The sequence below is a fragment of the Dysidea avara genome, chromosome 1, assembly GCF_963678975.1.
Source record: "Dysidea avara chromosome 1, odDysAvar1.4, whole genome shotgun sequence".
Lineage (NCBI taxonomy): Eukaryota > Metazoa > Porifera > Demospongiae > Dictyoceratida > Dysideidae > Dysidea > Dysidea avara.
The window spans coordinates 15,957,351-15,974,206 of NC_089272.1; the positions used below are offsets into that span (position 1 = coordinate 15,957,351).

The 16,856-nt window shown below is 39.4% G+C and overlaps 1 protein-coding gene across 1 annotated transcript; it reads left to right on the forward strand.

Annotated features, from left to right (window-relative positions):
• Positions 1-2,051: 2,051 nt before the first annotated feature.
• Positions 2,052-15,197, forward strand: LOC136257704 (small nuclear ribonucleoprotein-associated protein B'-like). Its single transcript, XM_066050997.1, has 8 exons — positions 2,052-2,211; positions 2,352-2,615; positions 2,958-3,063; positions 3,435-3,506; positions 4,387-4,428; positions 10,609-10,626; positions 11,014-11,118; positions 15,021-15,197. The coding sequence occupies exons 1-8, from the start codon at positions 2,209-2,211 to the stop codon at positions 15,053-15,055; spliced, it is 645 nt and encodes a 214-aa protein (XP_065907069.1). The 5' UTR covers positions 2,052-2,208; the 3' UTR covers positions 15,056-15,197.
• Positions 15,198-16,856: the final 1,659 nt, after the last annotated feature.

Sequence of the window (16,856 nt, forward strand, 5' to 3'; positions counted from 1 at the left end):
AAATATATCATGTTCTGGCAACCACTGCAAGTGGAACTAGTGTCCTTTGACCAATGACTAGACCAAGATAGTGATAACTTTCTATTTGCAAGACTGATTAGCAAACTATAGTCACCTGTTAACTTATAATAAGCTTGCAATTGCCAGCTGGTGACAATCCTTGAAAATGAACAGCAGATACCCTATATGGTCTCTCCTAGAAGATATACAGCATTCTGATTGTATATACACTGAGGGTATCTTGGTAGATCATGTAAGCCTAAAGGAGGTTGGTCATATGCATAGTATGCAGCAAAATTTAGTGTGCATAATGTATAATGTGTACACTTAATGCAGTAAGCTACATAAAGCGTTGGATGTTGCCTGAAAGTCATGTATTAGAATACTTTCATTTTATATCTTCTACTAATGATCTTTACCAATTACATTTTAGTGTACTACAAGTATATACTAATCTTCTACTGGTTACTCTAATTTTATCCCTGAAAAAGGACAACCTCCTTGTACCTGTATCAATTAAAAAAAAGATTCTCAAGTTTCTGTCATATAGAGGTTCAACTTCCAAGTGCTGTATATCTGAAGTCATGAGACTCTGTGACCAACCTCCACTGATGTAAGCCTATTTATAGTTCCCTAACATTCTGTATTATTGCATGCATGCGAAGTACTGATATTTACAGTTACGTATTTACACACATCAGTAAAATGTGTGTGCTGTAGTTACAACCAGTGTTGGGCAAGTTACTTTTTAAAAGTAACTAGTTACATATTACTTGCAGCTGAACTATTTAGTTACAGTTACATATTACCCATAAAATAAAGTAACTGTAATATTACATATTATATTACTTTGTGTCCATAGCCTTAAGCTGTCACGTGTGAAACTACCACCTTATCACGTGACACGATTGCGTTGTTGGACAATGTGCAAGTCTTGATATAAGTAAGTAGCTGGTGAATAAGCCTCACTTAGTAGGCTTCATTACTTCGTTGTGGCTAGGCATTACTCAGTGGGTTACTAACGAGATTAGTAACTTCGTTACTTTTAGTAATAATATTACGTATTAGATTTGTTACAGTAACTATATTACTTAGGTGCGTTACATTTGCAAGTAAAGTAACTTGAGTTATATTACCTGTTTTTATAGTGTATTTCATTATATTACTTTGTTACCACAAAAGTAATAATATTACGTAACGCGTTACTCCCAACACTGGTTACAACCATGCAGTAGGACTTGGGCAGTAGACACAGTACATGTAAAATACATGTCAGTTTCAGCTGTGGCAGAACAAAGGCTATTTTAATGTGCATGGTATGGTACATATTAGTACTCCACCAGACCACATATCTTCATTAGGGCTGCAACACAATCATACATGGTACATATTTCATTATCGTAATTTTGTTTTCAGAGTAACTATACCGTGTGATTAACACATCATGCACTTCTTACAGTACCAGACCACTTCGTAACTTCAGTCCACACGAAGTAGTGGTTTGACCTCATTCAAGGGACCACATAAAGACTAGAGGTTACCCATGCAGTGACACACCACATTGCCTGTGACTGACAAGCCAGTTCTTATATCATCAAATAAAACATTGTTGACAGATAATATTATCAGTTACTAATGTTATCGAAGTTTCTGGAAGCCAATCAGGGCGGCATATTCTCTGAAGCACTGACGGCAGATATTCAGGCCGTATTTCCTGATCAGTCCGTGTTTGTTAGAGCACACTCGACACTGGCGAGATCCTTGTCCATAAGTTCGCGGATGAGAGTACCACACTTTTTGATGTCCCATCTTCACCGACTTGCAAACGCTACACACACGGAAAAACAATATCAACAATCACACCACGATAATCTGCGATCTGAAAGTCAACTAAAAATTGAAAGAAACACAACTAAACACCAACTCACATGTCCTATTGTATCGACTATAACGCGCGTCGATTAGAAGAAAGTCAGCACGTGGTAACCGTTTAAAGCCCCAGTGTTTATTCTTGAAAATGCCCACCTTTATAAAATTTCAGCCGAATACATTAATTCACGCTGTTACAATTGGTGTCATTACATTTTAGTCGTAGTTTTATCTTATTTGTAATTGGTACGAAATATTCTTTTTGAGTCTCAAAAGTGTTTTCTTTTCAATGCCCATCTCTTCCGTCAGCACGTGAGTTTGGCACCAGAATCGACGAAGATGGTACGTTTTCTTTTACTACTCTGAAAATGTCCTTATCTTCGTAGATAAGTATATTACTACCTTAATTGGTGATTGGTATTGCTCTAGCGACTTTTTCTATGTTTTGTCTGGTTTGTTTATCGCGCGTTTTTCCTCCCCAGACTTACAGCAAGAACAGAAAGCTACAGGACCACCTCAACTATCGGATGCGTATCATCCTGATGGACGGGCGTATCTTCATCGGCACGTTCATGGCGTTTGATCGCCACATGAACCTCGTGTTGGCTGACGGCGAGGAGTTTCGCAAGGTTAAGCCCAAGAATTCCAAGATGCCGGAGCGTGAAGAGAAGAGAACTCTAGGATTGGTGTTGTTGAGGGGAATGAATCTGGTGTCCATGACTGTGGAAGGACCACCTCCATCAAAAGTGAGAAAAATAGACCCTCCCAAGTGTATGTGCCTGCAACCACCACCTTTGAATTAGGTCCAGTGATTTCTTCAGAAGAGTGTACATCTGTTGACCTGCATGCAAAGCAACCGTGCTAGTAGTAGTGCAAATTCTTATCTCTTCTTGTTTACACAGTGCCCGTTTTTTGTATAGTTCAGTTGTGTTTAGTGGCTTGTTGGTGGGTATAAGACAGTGTTTTATCTTGTTAGTTAGCTGAGAAAATGTGTGTTATGTATTGTGTAAGATGCAATTCCTGTCAGTAACTTGGTAGACATTGCCCTATAATGTGCTGTTTTACTGCACTGCCAACCGTTGTTCTAGGATCGTCACTCAGCTGGCAGTTCAGCATCAGGTTCTAGTGGTGGTCCTGGAATGGGACGTCCTGCTGGTAGGGGCATGCCTCCAGCACCTATGCAGCCTCATGCTGGTAAGTGTGTTTGTGAGTGTGTCGATGCAGCATAGCCAAGTGATCAGAAGGTTCCAGCCCAGTTTCGAGTTGTAACTTCAGTGGGTAACTGGAAAAGCAAACTCCAACTGTCTATGGCTTAAATGAAAGTCCATGTGGGACTTTTAGTGCCCATACCTTTACATGGTACAGTGTCTTACCAGTTAATAGTCCTGCTTGGGAGAATCTACATGTGTCCTAGTGCTGGTTCACTAGGATAGGCACAACTGTGCTAGTGCAGTAGCCAAAGGCTTTGACTTTGCTTTGTGTGCATGCATGAGCGAGCTTACTACATACATGTTTGTGTTTGTATGTTGTGTTGTAATAATATATTGCTTACTTTCTCCATACAGGTTTAACTGGTCCAGTGAGAGGTATTGGGGGACCATCCCATGGAGCAATGGCACCAACTGGTGGAAGTATAGGTATGTGTATATGTGTACTGCCTTGTGCTGTTATTGCTAATTGAAAATGTATGTTGTTGTTGTATTTGTGGTTTGTACTACATGTGTTTTATAGTGTTTGTGTATGTAGTGCAATGGCATGTGCATATGTACAAAATGTGTAGAGCGTGCTAATCTGTATACACCATAACTTGTTCATTCTATATACTGTCTAGCCAGTTTTTACATGGGGGTATAATTTTTGTGGATTTCGTAAGGTAAAGGCATCTTGAGAAAAAATGCTTTATGTGTGCTGTAGCTACGTAATAATACCACTAAGTAATTCAGAAAAGCCAGCGCTCAGAGTATTTGTTAGTATTAGTATTTTACCTGGCCTTGTGGTAGATCCCACAAACAGGACCTGAAATTATTTGAAAATGATCTGACAAATCCTGTTATGTGGTCAATACAGTCAATAGTACTGTACAAAAACTTTCTAAATGTGTTCAGACATTAGGCAGAAATGGTTGGGATGTCTGACCACTATTTCAGTCTCTGTGTGAGTAGCGTTCACTACCAGTTACAAGAAACCCCGACACAAAATAGTGAACACACTTGGCTTGTTACATGGCCTGCAACATCAAATGGGTCAGCATTATTTTCAGCCTCCTGGCCGTTTGACAAGGTAGCTCTTGAACTTCTCTGATTAGGGTGGCACTGCATAACTAACTATGCGTACAATGCAATGACAATTGCAAAAAAATGCATCTGAAAATATCCAGCTCATGGCACTTTCAAGACTTGCAAAAATAACATCCTGTGTAAATATCTTGCATACACTGTACGTGTGTGTGTCCATGTGTGTCCCCGTGTGCGTGCCCACCATTTGAATACTCATGAGTTGATTTTGTTAATATCATAGGTGCTCAACCTCAATCATATGGTAACCTTCCACCACCTGATAGTGAGTTACTTTGTTGTTTGTTCTTATTAGTGAAGTGTGTTGAATGGAATTGTCTGTTATATAGTTAGTGTAATGTTTTATAAGGAACTCTGATATTGTTTTTTTCTCAAGTGATTTGACTGTAACTGCCACAACTTCTTAGTGTAAGCGCTTTAATTAATAGTTATACCACGGCTGTGAGGGATTTGCTGATATATATACTCAAAGCCCGAGGGCTGCATTTGTATAATATCAGCAAATACCAAGCAGCTGTGGTATAAGTGATATATATCACTTGGGGCACACTCACCTATTAGGTGAAAGAACTAATGAGAACTCATCCCATTTGCTTTATACAGTAGCATCTGAAGATTGATCATGGTTTTAATAGCGTGGGCTAATAGCCATCAGAACGTTAGCCATACGTTAAAACGCCATTAATATGTTACTATATATGTTTCAACACGCAATGTTAAAAAACTTGCGATTGTGGGATGGAGTTTATATTGTTATCATTTATGTACTAAGTTAAGCCAACTAACTTCGCTATTGGGACAGTGAGTAAGTTATTATATTAAGTTAAGTACTTAGGACTGTAAAATGTCACTAACCTATTTCAACGTAGCAGTAGTAGCTTTGCTGTTCTGTGGTCTGTTCAAAGGCTGATACGTGGTGGGTAGAAGTGCGCATCCACGATCGCCCAAACAACTTTTTTGCCTTCATTATCCTTTACACCCTGTTCACACTAGCCCAGTAGCACGGTTCGGAATGGTACGGCTCGATAAAAAGTGCAATGTGAACACCATCTGTACCGGGCCCAACCGAACTGAGCCAGCCCACCCGATTGAACCAGGCCAGCACGGTATGGTACGATAATTACTCACCAGGAGCACAAAATAATTTTATAAATTCAACATGCAATGAAGAAGGGCTCTGAAACACTGTTCGACACGAGGTTCAGCACAAAAGAAAGCCTAGGGACAGTTATGAACTACTTGTCGTCGTGCCAGTTACTGTTTCACACACTTCGATTCGCGGCACGATTTCTGCAGCTCTACACGGCCGCCTATCTATTACTGTCTTGTTGAAAAGAAAGAATTCCAGCACAAGAGACTTGAAGGGCAAGAGCTGCATCCAATTTTAGTAAGCAAATTAATTAATATTTAATTGTGCGCTTATGGAAGCCGGATGACTTGGCGAGCAAGATTGCATAGTGTGAACAGAGGCAATACCGGGCCGTACTGAACCGAGTCGAACTGAACCGTGCTAATGTGAACAGACTGCTTTAGTAACAACCAACTAGTTTATCTTAGCTAATATACTTAGCTTAGCAACCACTACAAAAATGAGTCCCACAATACAAGGCTCTGTGTTGCTCAATATAACGAGTTAAAGCGCATCGTTCTTTGAACTGGCTCGGTATCAAAGTCATTGGCAAACCGTTTTCCCATGTGCGAGTTAAACACCGAGCGGCATCTTTGAACGCCCATGCTAAAGTTGTATATATAGTTTTGGAGGATCTATGTCTAAATATGCTGCTCAAGGAAAGCGTTAACACAGAAAATTTATGCCTTGCTATGGTTTCATTGCATGAAGACAATGCCCAGCTTGATAAAAGGAAAAGAAAGAGGGCACATATTTGTCGAACCCTGAAAGCACATATCACTGGTGAGTTTGTTATTGTGGCGTAAAATAGTGGCCGTATGCTGCTTTGTTAAATTTTTTTCATGGAGTACAGACACTTTTCCAAGTTGTAAATCAATGTTGGAGCCCAACCAGGTACACTGTTGAGAAGGGGTCCACTTGCACTTGGCAAGGTTGGTAACAAAACCTGCCTCACACAAATCTTTTTGGATACTCAGTCTGTCTCTCTCTGCATTTGTTTTTCCTTGGGCTGCACAGATGACATTGTCCAGGTAGACTACTATTCTTAAGCCCTGGCTTCTGCAATGCTTTACTAGGGGGTGTAACAATTTGGTAAACACAAAACAAGCTGTGACTAGGTCTAATGGAAGGACACAAAAAACAATACTGCTGTGTGTTATCCTCACCCCAGGAGCCCCAAATAATCCTGATGGTGGTACCCAGCTTTTAGGTCAAATGTAAACATGTAGTCATTTGGCAAACATTTGCATAACTATTCTAAGGTCTTCATATTTGAACTTGTCTTTCAGGAGATACTGTTTAAGATACCACAGGTTTATCACTAACCGAAGCTTGCCTGTGCTGTTGGCCACAACTGACAATGGACTACATATATGTGGCTAATGGGTAATTTCCTTAATGCAACGGTTGGCTAATAACTCACAATTGCGGATGACACAAAAACAGCATTTTCACGGGCTGATCTGTGATTATGATGGGAGTATAAGATGTAAAGGAGAGTTTATATCCTTCGTTCACCCATTCCCTTACTGGCAGCGGGGCCTTCAGCGCCTCTTGCCCAAATTTTGACTAAGCTTTTCTTGAACATCCATTATCTTGCTCCAGCTCCCAATATCTACCAAACTCTTAGATTTTCTGTATCATGTGTGTCCTCTTGGTCACTACCCATGGTTTGGCTATTGAGGTGATCGGAAGATTGTGGATACCCAATAGATTGATCTTGGGAATTGGTCCCAGGATGATTTAAAGCATTAATGACACTGACAAGAGTATTGACATTGTAGCACACCCTGTCAACTGATTGGTCAATGTGTTTATGACCATCTTTGGTGCCTGCACCCTTGTTGGGGGTGGTGAACTTGCAGTTTACTGAACATATATTATCAACACCTTTACTAGACTATGAGCCTACTAACACAGGACACAATACTATTGTAACAAGCACCCTCACTGTACAAGATGTTACCACCAGTGAGCAGTTGCTCAAAAAGGATACAGCCTAGTTAGCTTATTAGGGCAACTTGTCCTCAAATGGCTCATCTGTGAGCAGTTGAAACACGGTCCTGGTATGAGAGTTCTGGGGCTGGGTGGTCTGACATATGGCAGAGGTTGTGATACTGGGTACATTGGTGGTGGTGGTCCTCCAAAGTTATCCATCAGCTGTGGGGGGCCAGCATATGCTGATTGGGGCTCCCTCCAGGTTGGCTCCCTTGGATGATCTTCCTCCCTTTTTCTTTTTTGTCGATATTTCTGCTCAACAGACTTTATTGCATCTTCCAAACACTTAGTGCTGATATCTTCCGCCGCCAGCTCATCCACCTTCTGGTATGCCTCCGCCACCGGCCAGAGCAATTGGCAATATGAATGAGCTTCTGCCGTTCCTCAATAGCTTTCGTACCTTCGATAAGTTGCTCCTTTGCATTCTTCAGTAGGGTGATCTATTTGGAGGATGTTGGCTTCACCTTCTCCAGGAACCCCGAAGCTGATTGGATCGAGTCACTCACTGCATCGTTAAATTTAAACTGCTGTTCATTGCCTTTCCGACAAAATCGGTAGTCCAGTGTCCTCTTCAACTTCATTGCCACTAGCTGGGCTGTCTTTTTCTGGCTTCCTTCTGAAGCTGGTCAAATCTTGCCATCAGGCTTTGTGTTAGCTCTTGCTGGGTTTGTGCTTGCCTATCTTTAAATTTGTTAAAACTGTGTAGCAGCTCGTCGAGTTTCTCCATTACGATAGCCGCATGTTCCACACCTGTCTGCCTAGAAAATGAACATGTGTTGACACTTTTGAACTAATAACCTTACTCATGTGACCAATACTGGAATACTGTCCAGAATACACTTATTTTCTGTCTAATTTGCTAGCTCAAAGGACATAAGATACATTTCTCTTAAAACTGTTGCATCCTTTCCTGTGTGCTCTCTCATAACCTCTTCTGCAGACCTTAATTTAGGTGAAAAGGCAAATGGCAAAGGTGGAGGACAATTTGCTGTAGATGAATGAGACCGTTGATGGTGATGTGAATGGTAGGTTGGAGGCTGAGATAACACCCCGTTCAAACTACCCCGGGATATTCATCTTACTTGTTATGGCGGCTACTGAACTCAGGTTGGGCTTCATTCACACTAACTAAAAACTTCATGCCGGAAGCAGTACTATACTATGTTCACGTTGAGCTGAATCCTGAAAAACAGCTAAAAATTAAAAGTGGATTTTTTTCTCAACAGAGTTAACATTTCAGCTAACCAGATGATTATTGGTAACAGCAAAGGTGTCAACAACAGACACGTACGGTTTGGCTCCATTACAAGTTCGGGAAAGGGCTGTAATGGACACTGTACTTATATGGCTTCCCCATAGGAAATGTATTGTGAAAATTTTAATTGGCTGTAAATATTATGTCAAACATTTGAATAAAAAGATTTTTAATTATTTTTAGTGGATCAAGCAGTACTACAAATGAGCCAAATTTCAAGATCGTGTGTAATTGCATCCATGAGTTATTAGATGTTTTTGAGGATTCAGCTCAACGTGAACATACTATAAAAGGTTACTTAAGTGTGTATTACTTTGCTAATATTTAGCGTATATGAAATAGTTATACTGATACTTAACACATGTTTAATAATTATCGTGTTGACAACGAGATGACTGAAACGGGGTTTTAAATCCAACCAGTACAATTCTTACATGTATCACTGATACATGTGCAATATACCCTAATATAACGCACAGCATATCAGTTCATGTTAACTTTAGGCCAAGACTCAGGAATTTCTGGGCAGAACCCTGCACCAGTAGTCCAATCTTGGAAGACTCCATGAAATTCGTTGTCAAGGGGTTAGTATGCAGAAACCCCACACAGCAGCGGCCTCCGGTGGAGGTAGCTCAAAGAGTCCTTGTTCTAGCCCTGGTTCTATCCTTAATGATGAATCTTTGGTGGAGGAAGTTAATATGAGCTATAATTTACATTACTGGTGCCTTTAATAGCTGTCAAGTTCAGTGCAAGGATTGGTGTTATACACTTGACTTCATTATTAGAGTATTTACATGACTGCTCTATTAGAGTATTTAATCTGGATAACCCGCCCATGTACAATAATCACGGAGTGAAAGAAGCCACCTTGCAACAAAGTCATCAGCCCAGATTAAGCTTCCTGGCCTATACTGAGTTTAATAAAGACAGATTTCTATTAGCCACAAGTAGCGCACATCAAAAAACTTAACTTTGAGTGGGATCTTGTATATAGCTTCTTGAGCGTAATGGCGATTTGGCAAGAAGAAACGGCCCGGTTTGGGCTGTTTCCATCCGGAAACAAAATCAAAAATAGGTCGTGGACACGCACAATGATCCATTCAGCAAGCCTTGCTACTTTTTATCCCAGGATTCTCCTTGTAAACGTCGCTATGCCTGTGAAAGAATAATATTATGAATAATAATAATAATATGAACAAACGGGCATATTTCAGTTTTGTCTGAAATACACATACTGTTTCCTTTTCACTTGATACTTACTACTGGACCTATGCTCATTGCAAAGAACCACCAGAGGGTTGTTTGGAGTTGAAGCAAGGTGGTTTTTAGGTGTGCGTTCTATTAGGATTTTTGCAAAAAACATGGGCGATCCCTATTATGAACCCACTATCGTGGTTCATGATGTTGTCTTCCATATGTGCAATGGAGTTAACTACCATTCCTGAGGTGTAACTACCATATACTTCCAGTTTTTTACTTTGATGTAGGGCTTCAATGGGATAGAAGTCCTGTTTTCTGTTAATATTTATATTTATATGCTGATCTACCAACTAGTGATGCACCGATAAGAGATTTTGCTGATTATCCGGTTAGCCGATATTGAAAATCACAGTAATGGCCGATACCGATAACCAATCCAGTGTTTATGTTTACCAAAATTATGTTGCCACTTTAAACTTTATTTTTGTCTTATTTTTATGAAAACAGTAACATCAGAGTCAGTAAAATTAATCGGGTAAATAATCTGCTAATAATTACCGATAACAATATTGGTGAAATTTGGCCGATAAACCGATTTCCGATTATTTACTGATTAATCTGTGCATCACTACTACCAACCCTACGCTCTTGGGATTTTTGTCCGTAATCAAGTTGAAGTGGCCTATATTATGTGCATGTGATTTGAAGAAAGTTCATATATTTCTTGTAACCAAGTTATCTGCACAGTTTGTATGTATACATGCAGTGTGGGTGGGTGGGGCTCCTTAATTATGAATATGTAGGTAGTATAACTGACAAGGTAATTGAAGGTGTGTAATACTTGTGTTATTTATTTTCTGTAGTGTCCAGAGGTCCACCAGGTATGTGTTGTGTGTATCGATTTGATGTTTCTTCTTTGTTATCATAATTGGCTTAGTTCAGTAGTATGTGTATTTTCAATATTTTACAATAAGTGTTATATTCCTTCGATATATTTTGTATCAGTGTGTCATGTGGAAGGGTGTTTTAGTCCAATATACTGTAGTCTTTGTTGAATGTAATGTAATTAGAGTATTTTATAGCTATGCTAAGTGAGCTGCAACACTCAGACAACTGATGGACACAGTTGAAGTGTGTATTTCAATGCTAATAGTCTAGTAATTTATAACAGAGTAAAGTGTGATTACCATGCACGACAGATGTGCCTTGTCTAGTAGAACTGTATTGGTAGCTGTATCATTGTATCATTGTTAATACACATTTTACAGGAATGCCACCACCTGGTATGCCCCCACCTGGAATGATGGGAAGGGGAATGCCTCCACCTCCTGGGATGAGACCACCTCCTCCTGGAATGCCACCTGGCATGAGAGGTATTGTGACTGTTAGTATAGTGTGTTGTAGTATATGTGAACGTCTCAGCAAAACTCCACGTAGTTTGTAAAAATTTCCGAATTTCTTTTATATTATCTATAGTAGTGTACAAGAAATTGGTTACCAACGTAGTAGTCAATTAAATAAATACATTTGTACAGTGACTAGACTATGTTGCAGTTTGTGTGGGAGGATCAAAGTGCTGCCATTTTTCATACAGTACCGTTTAACTGTATGTATGCAGATAAATGGGTACTTGGGCAAATACAGCACGGATTATATGGTAAGGAATGTTACGATTTCAAGCAACCTCATTCAAACAAATTGATCACGTGCGTGACATTGTAAACTGATCCTACCAGTTCATTAGAACTACGACTAGACTTATACCAATTAAGAAAGACGCTGCTCAGGGTTTAACTGACATACACCTGAATTTCCCGGGCACTATTTAGATATTACCTGGACAATATCATGGGAATGCAGTTAGCTTGTGGCTTTTGATGCCCAACCAGTTCAAAAATACGATACACTGTGACTAGTTATATTGAGCGCCATGGAGTGTTTAATTATGGGTTTGGTCAGTGTAGTTGCTAAGTTTAGATTGTTTGACAGTAACAAAACTACGTGTATATTCTAAGACAAATGATCTGTAAAATGAGAGCTTGGGCGATGCGTGGATGCGTATTTCTACCCACTACACGGGGGAAGGGTGTGTGTCAGCCATTGAGCAGACCACGAAACAAGATGAATATGACAACTGGTTGAGTAGCTTATAGTCCTAAGTACTTAACTTAATTTATGAACTTACAATAGCGAAATAGTATTAAAAACTTTACGCCCAAAAATCAATCCCACAATTGAAAGTTCCTGGTGTGTGTTGAATCATAATGACATAGGAATAATGTTCTGAGAATTATTTGCCTACGCAATTGAAACCACAATCAATCATCAGATGCTAGTGTATAAAACAAATAGGGTGAGTGCTCTGTAATTCTTTCACCTATCAGGTGAGTGTGCCCTAGTGATATGTAATAGTTATACCATGGCTGCGAGGGATTTTGCTGATATATACACCCAAAGCCCGAGGGCCGCTGGCCCAAGGGCTGCGGGTGTATATGTCAGCAAAATCCCAAGCGGCCATGGTACAAGTGATATATATCACTTGGGGCGTATTCACCTAATAGGTGAAAGAACTAACGAGAACTCATCCCATTTGTTTTATACAGTAGCATCTGAAGATCGATTGTGGTTTTAATAGCGTGGGCTAATAGCCATCAAAACGTTGTCCATACGTTAAAATGTCATTAATACGTTACTATGCTTCAACACACAATGTTAGAAAACTTGCAATTGTGGGATGGAGTTTATATTGTTATCATTTTGTACTGAGTTAAGCCAACTAACTTCGCTATTGGGACAGTAAGTAAGTTATTGTATTCAGTTAAGTACTCAGAACTGTAAGCTACTAACCTATTTTAACGTAGCAGTAGTAGCTTTGCTGTTCCGTGGTCTGTTCAAAGGCTGATACGCGGTGGGTAGAAATACGCATCCACAATCGCCCAAACAATTATTTTGTGCCTTCATTATCCTTTAGTAACAACCAACTACTCTATCTTAGCCTATGTACTAAGCTTAGCAACCTCTACAAAACCGAGTCCCACAATACAAAGCTCTATGTTGCTCAATATAACGAGTCAAGACGCATCGATTCTTTGAACTGGCTGGGTATCAAAGTCATTGGCAAACCACTTTCCCATGATATTTCCCGGGCAATATGCGAGTTAAACACCGAGCGGCGCCTTTGGACGCCCACGCTAAAGTGGTATATATACCACTTATTATACCATGACTGCTTGGGGTTTTGCTGATATATACACCTGCGGTCCTTGGCCTGTGGCCCTCGGGCTTTGGGTGTATATCAGTTAAATCCCTTGCAGTTGTGGTATAACTATTAATTTAAGTATACTATATGAACACATACTGATAGTTTGATCAGCGAAAATTAAAATGGATCGGGTACTCAAGATAAGTACACTCCGAGCAAGATGATTGGGAAGTACAATGTATGAAAATGCAATGCTCAGGAGGAGTGGTGTGTCTCAAAGCAAGTACAGCACTCGGCTTAGTCTCATGCTGTATAATAGTCTCTTGACACGCCCCCTCATGTGCTGTATTTTCTGTACACACGCGTGGTAGTGATGGCTTAATAAATACTTGCATATTGTTTTGTGTTGCATGTACAATTTCACCAATTTCATTTTATTTTAAAGGTGTACTTGTGCTAACTGTGTGGGATTTTGCTAAGGCGGTCACATAATTGTCTTGTAAGAATAATTGAAGTGGGTATAGGGTACAATGTTTAAAGGTCCACTGAAATGGAAATTTACTTGCCATTTTATTTTATAGGATTGTTTGTATCATGCAATGCACAAAAACGCTATTTTAATAATTCAATTATGCCGAGATATTAAGTCACATAGTCTAGTTATGTCATGTGACATAAGACAAAGACTGGAGTACTGTTGTTACACACTTTACAATGGGAAAGGTAGTGAAAGTCTTAATGTGCAGGTGGCAATACCAAGATTACTTGAATGTTCTGCTGGAAAACAATAGTGGAGTTGTTCTGTTGTTGCCTGTAGCTCGATCTGTAGTGCTTCATGCTATCTTCATTATGCTTTAAGTTTTTTTACAAAATTGGGTTAGCAGTAGGGCTGACACAAATACTGCAAACACTTGGGTACTCCCTAAGGACTTTAGTACTCCATTTAAAATATCTCAGTGTCTCTGATTAGTCTTGTGCCAAGGTGGGCTCGCATGAATGCGCAAACACCGTCTGATGACAACACTCAAGTTTCTTGGGCCCTGAAGTGCTATCCAGCCAATCAGAATTGACAAGTTGCATAATTGCATGAATGTATTGGAAGTAGATGAAAAAGCGGACTATTTAAAGCTGTTTTATTAGAAGTATTTGCCTAGGTTGTTCAGGAGGTTTGTTGTTGAGGTGTGTCTTCCGATCTCACCTTATAAAACCGAAGAGTAGTGACTCGACGTTTCACCAGTAATGAAATACTATCCTCCACTAATGAGAGATCACATCTAGAAAATTGCCCTTTTGTGAGTTGCTTTATTCCTAGCCATTTTTGAATGGTTTTTAAGTGATTATGTAACTCGTCGATTCTGATTGGCCAGCCAATATTTTGGCTGGATAGCATTTCCAGGCCCAAGAAACTTGAGCATTGTCACCAGACGATGTTTGCACATTAGCCCGGCTGGGCGTGAGACTAGCCTCTGATGGTCATTTTTGCCTTTGAGTTGGAAGCGTTTCTGCAATTTTCTAGAAACACCCCTGTGTGAAACTAAATCGAATCCAGCTGTACATGGACACTTTTTGTCACTTTATGGCATCTCATACATAAAGTTTCTTTGTCTGATGCATTATGACATAATATCATTGACAAACCACAATACACTAAAATGTAGTATATCTACTAAACCTGTCTAACCACATGCATCAACCTATCCCACTAGTAGCAAGGATTGATAATAGCCAAATAGTGTGTTGTTGTTTATACCATTTCAGTGGACTTTTATTTTTAAACTTATTTATTTTTTGTCTGTCAAATTGGGATATCTTGGTTAGTGTTTGTACTGGATAGTGTACAGAGAGGGTTATAAAAGTTGGCCATCAAGCATTTACCAGCCAATCATCACTTATAAGATCGGTTGATCATGTACTAGTTTGGAGTAGCCTACCATTTCAACCCTAATCGACCCACCTAACTTGGCATGCTTACTCATTGCATGTTGTGTTGTGTGTGTACAATATCAGATCAACATTGACTTTGATCTGAGTTTGTTTTTGTGCAACAATGATCTCTAATTCTTGTCATTACAGGTCCACCTGGTATGATGCCACCACATGGTAGATAAGAGATGACACATTCACACTAGGGACTTGTACTAGCTAAGAACACTACAATAATTACTGTGTTCACGCCTAGTTGGTAGCTAATAACTGTTTTTACAATTTTGTGATGTAATGTAGTAGTACCATTCAATCGTCAAAATCAAACAGTAAAACCCTGCGTTGTGCCGGTGGAGATATGAATTGATTTACTTTGTGTTGGTCTGATATGCAGCTCAGCAGCTGTAGCTCCTAATAACTGGTACAATATTTGGATCTAGCTTGACCACATTTCTACAGCTGGAACTTGCCACCCTGAAGTGTTTACTTCATACTACATACACAGGGGACACTTCCCATTTGTATTGTATGCATGTTGAGACTCACTAGGCATTTGACAAAATTACATGGTCCTACACAATTTTACATATTTTCACCAATATTTATATTTTACCACAGGTCCATGTTTGAAAATAATCAATTTGTGTGGTTTCCTCGTGTTTTCTGAGAAGTAATACAACAGTGCAATTCATGTGAAATGTAGCATACTATATACCTTTACCAGAGGAGGGCAGACATGTTTTCATAAAATTACTATTATGTAATGTATAGCATGGGTAGAAATACCACTCCTGTTACATTTATTCCAAATTTTCACTGCTACCCATGCTAATACCATACTTGTTCTTTGGTTGCCAAGCAATGGTTGTTAGGTGTGATTACTGGTGACACTCTAGCATGGGTTGCAGCTTTCTTATCAGATTGCTCTCAACAAGTAGTTAGAAATGGTGTATTGTTTTTTGCATACAAGGTGAACTCTGAAGTACCTCAGAGTCTGTTCTTTGCCCAACGCTTTTCCTTGTGTACATTAATGACAGCAGATGGTGTACAAAGCCAACTTTGTCTATTTGTAGATGACTGTAATATATCATACAGTATGGTAGTACTGTATAGTAGGGACCCCAAAGGTCTGGGTGTGGTACATGAAAAAAATCCAAAAATCAGCCTCACCTTTTCCTGATAATGATGAGACAGTATTAGTTAAAGTTCAATCCGAAATGCTTTAAAGTTGCTATGGGATTTTTAAAAAAATTATTGAACAAAATTTTCTACTGCCTGAGTAACTGACTGACGCCTTCAGACAAGCATAACTTGATAATGGCTAAGACTATGGGCTTGATTTTTTCACTGTTCAACATTGCTTCAGGTGGACACATGCCATTTGGCATACCATAGTATGTACAAAGCATTCTTCATGGACTTACCTTTGTCCTCCTTTGTGTTCCATTTATCTTTGCTGTCAGTGACGGTGTCGATTTGGCGGTAGCACGTGATGGCTTCCCTTTGTAACGTAAATTGTCCATATTTTTCATAGTGGCTACTTCGATTGCAGAGGTGCTTTTTGAACAGTTCTTGATTCGTACTGCTGTGTAGTGGGTTGAACATAGTTGACAATGAAGTGTAATTGATTCAGATGATAATTGGTAGCTGGGTGCCATTTCTTTCTTTTGATGCAGTATGCGTGGGCTCACCAGTCAGAATAATTTCATTTTACAAAAGTTATAGAACTAGAAAATTAATATCCAGTATTTTTTTTGTCAATGTGCTATGGTCCCTACTCTAGTTGAAAATTCCAATTTTGTTGTGCACTTATAGAACCATAAATTCACCCAGAGACTGTACAACGTTACATCAACATTAATAATAATTCTAACATACTAGTTACTACAACCAGACAAATGGAATTTTAATGTAACATTAATTTTGTGAATATCACATCTGTAATACAAGTACCTATACCTTGACAATATATGAACCTCAACTGAA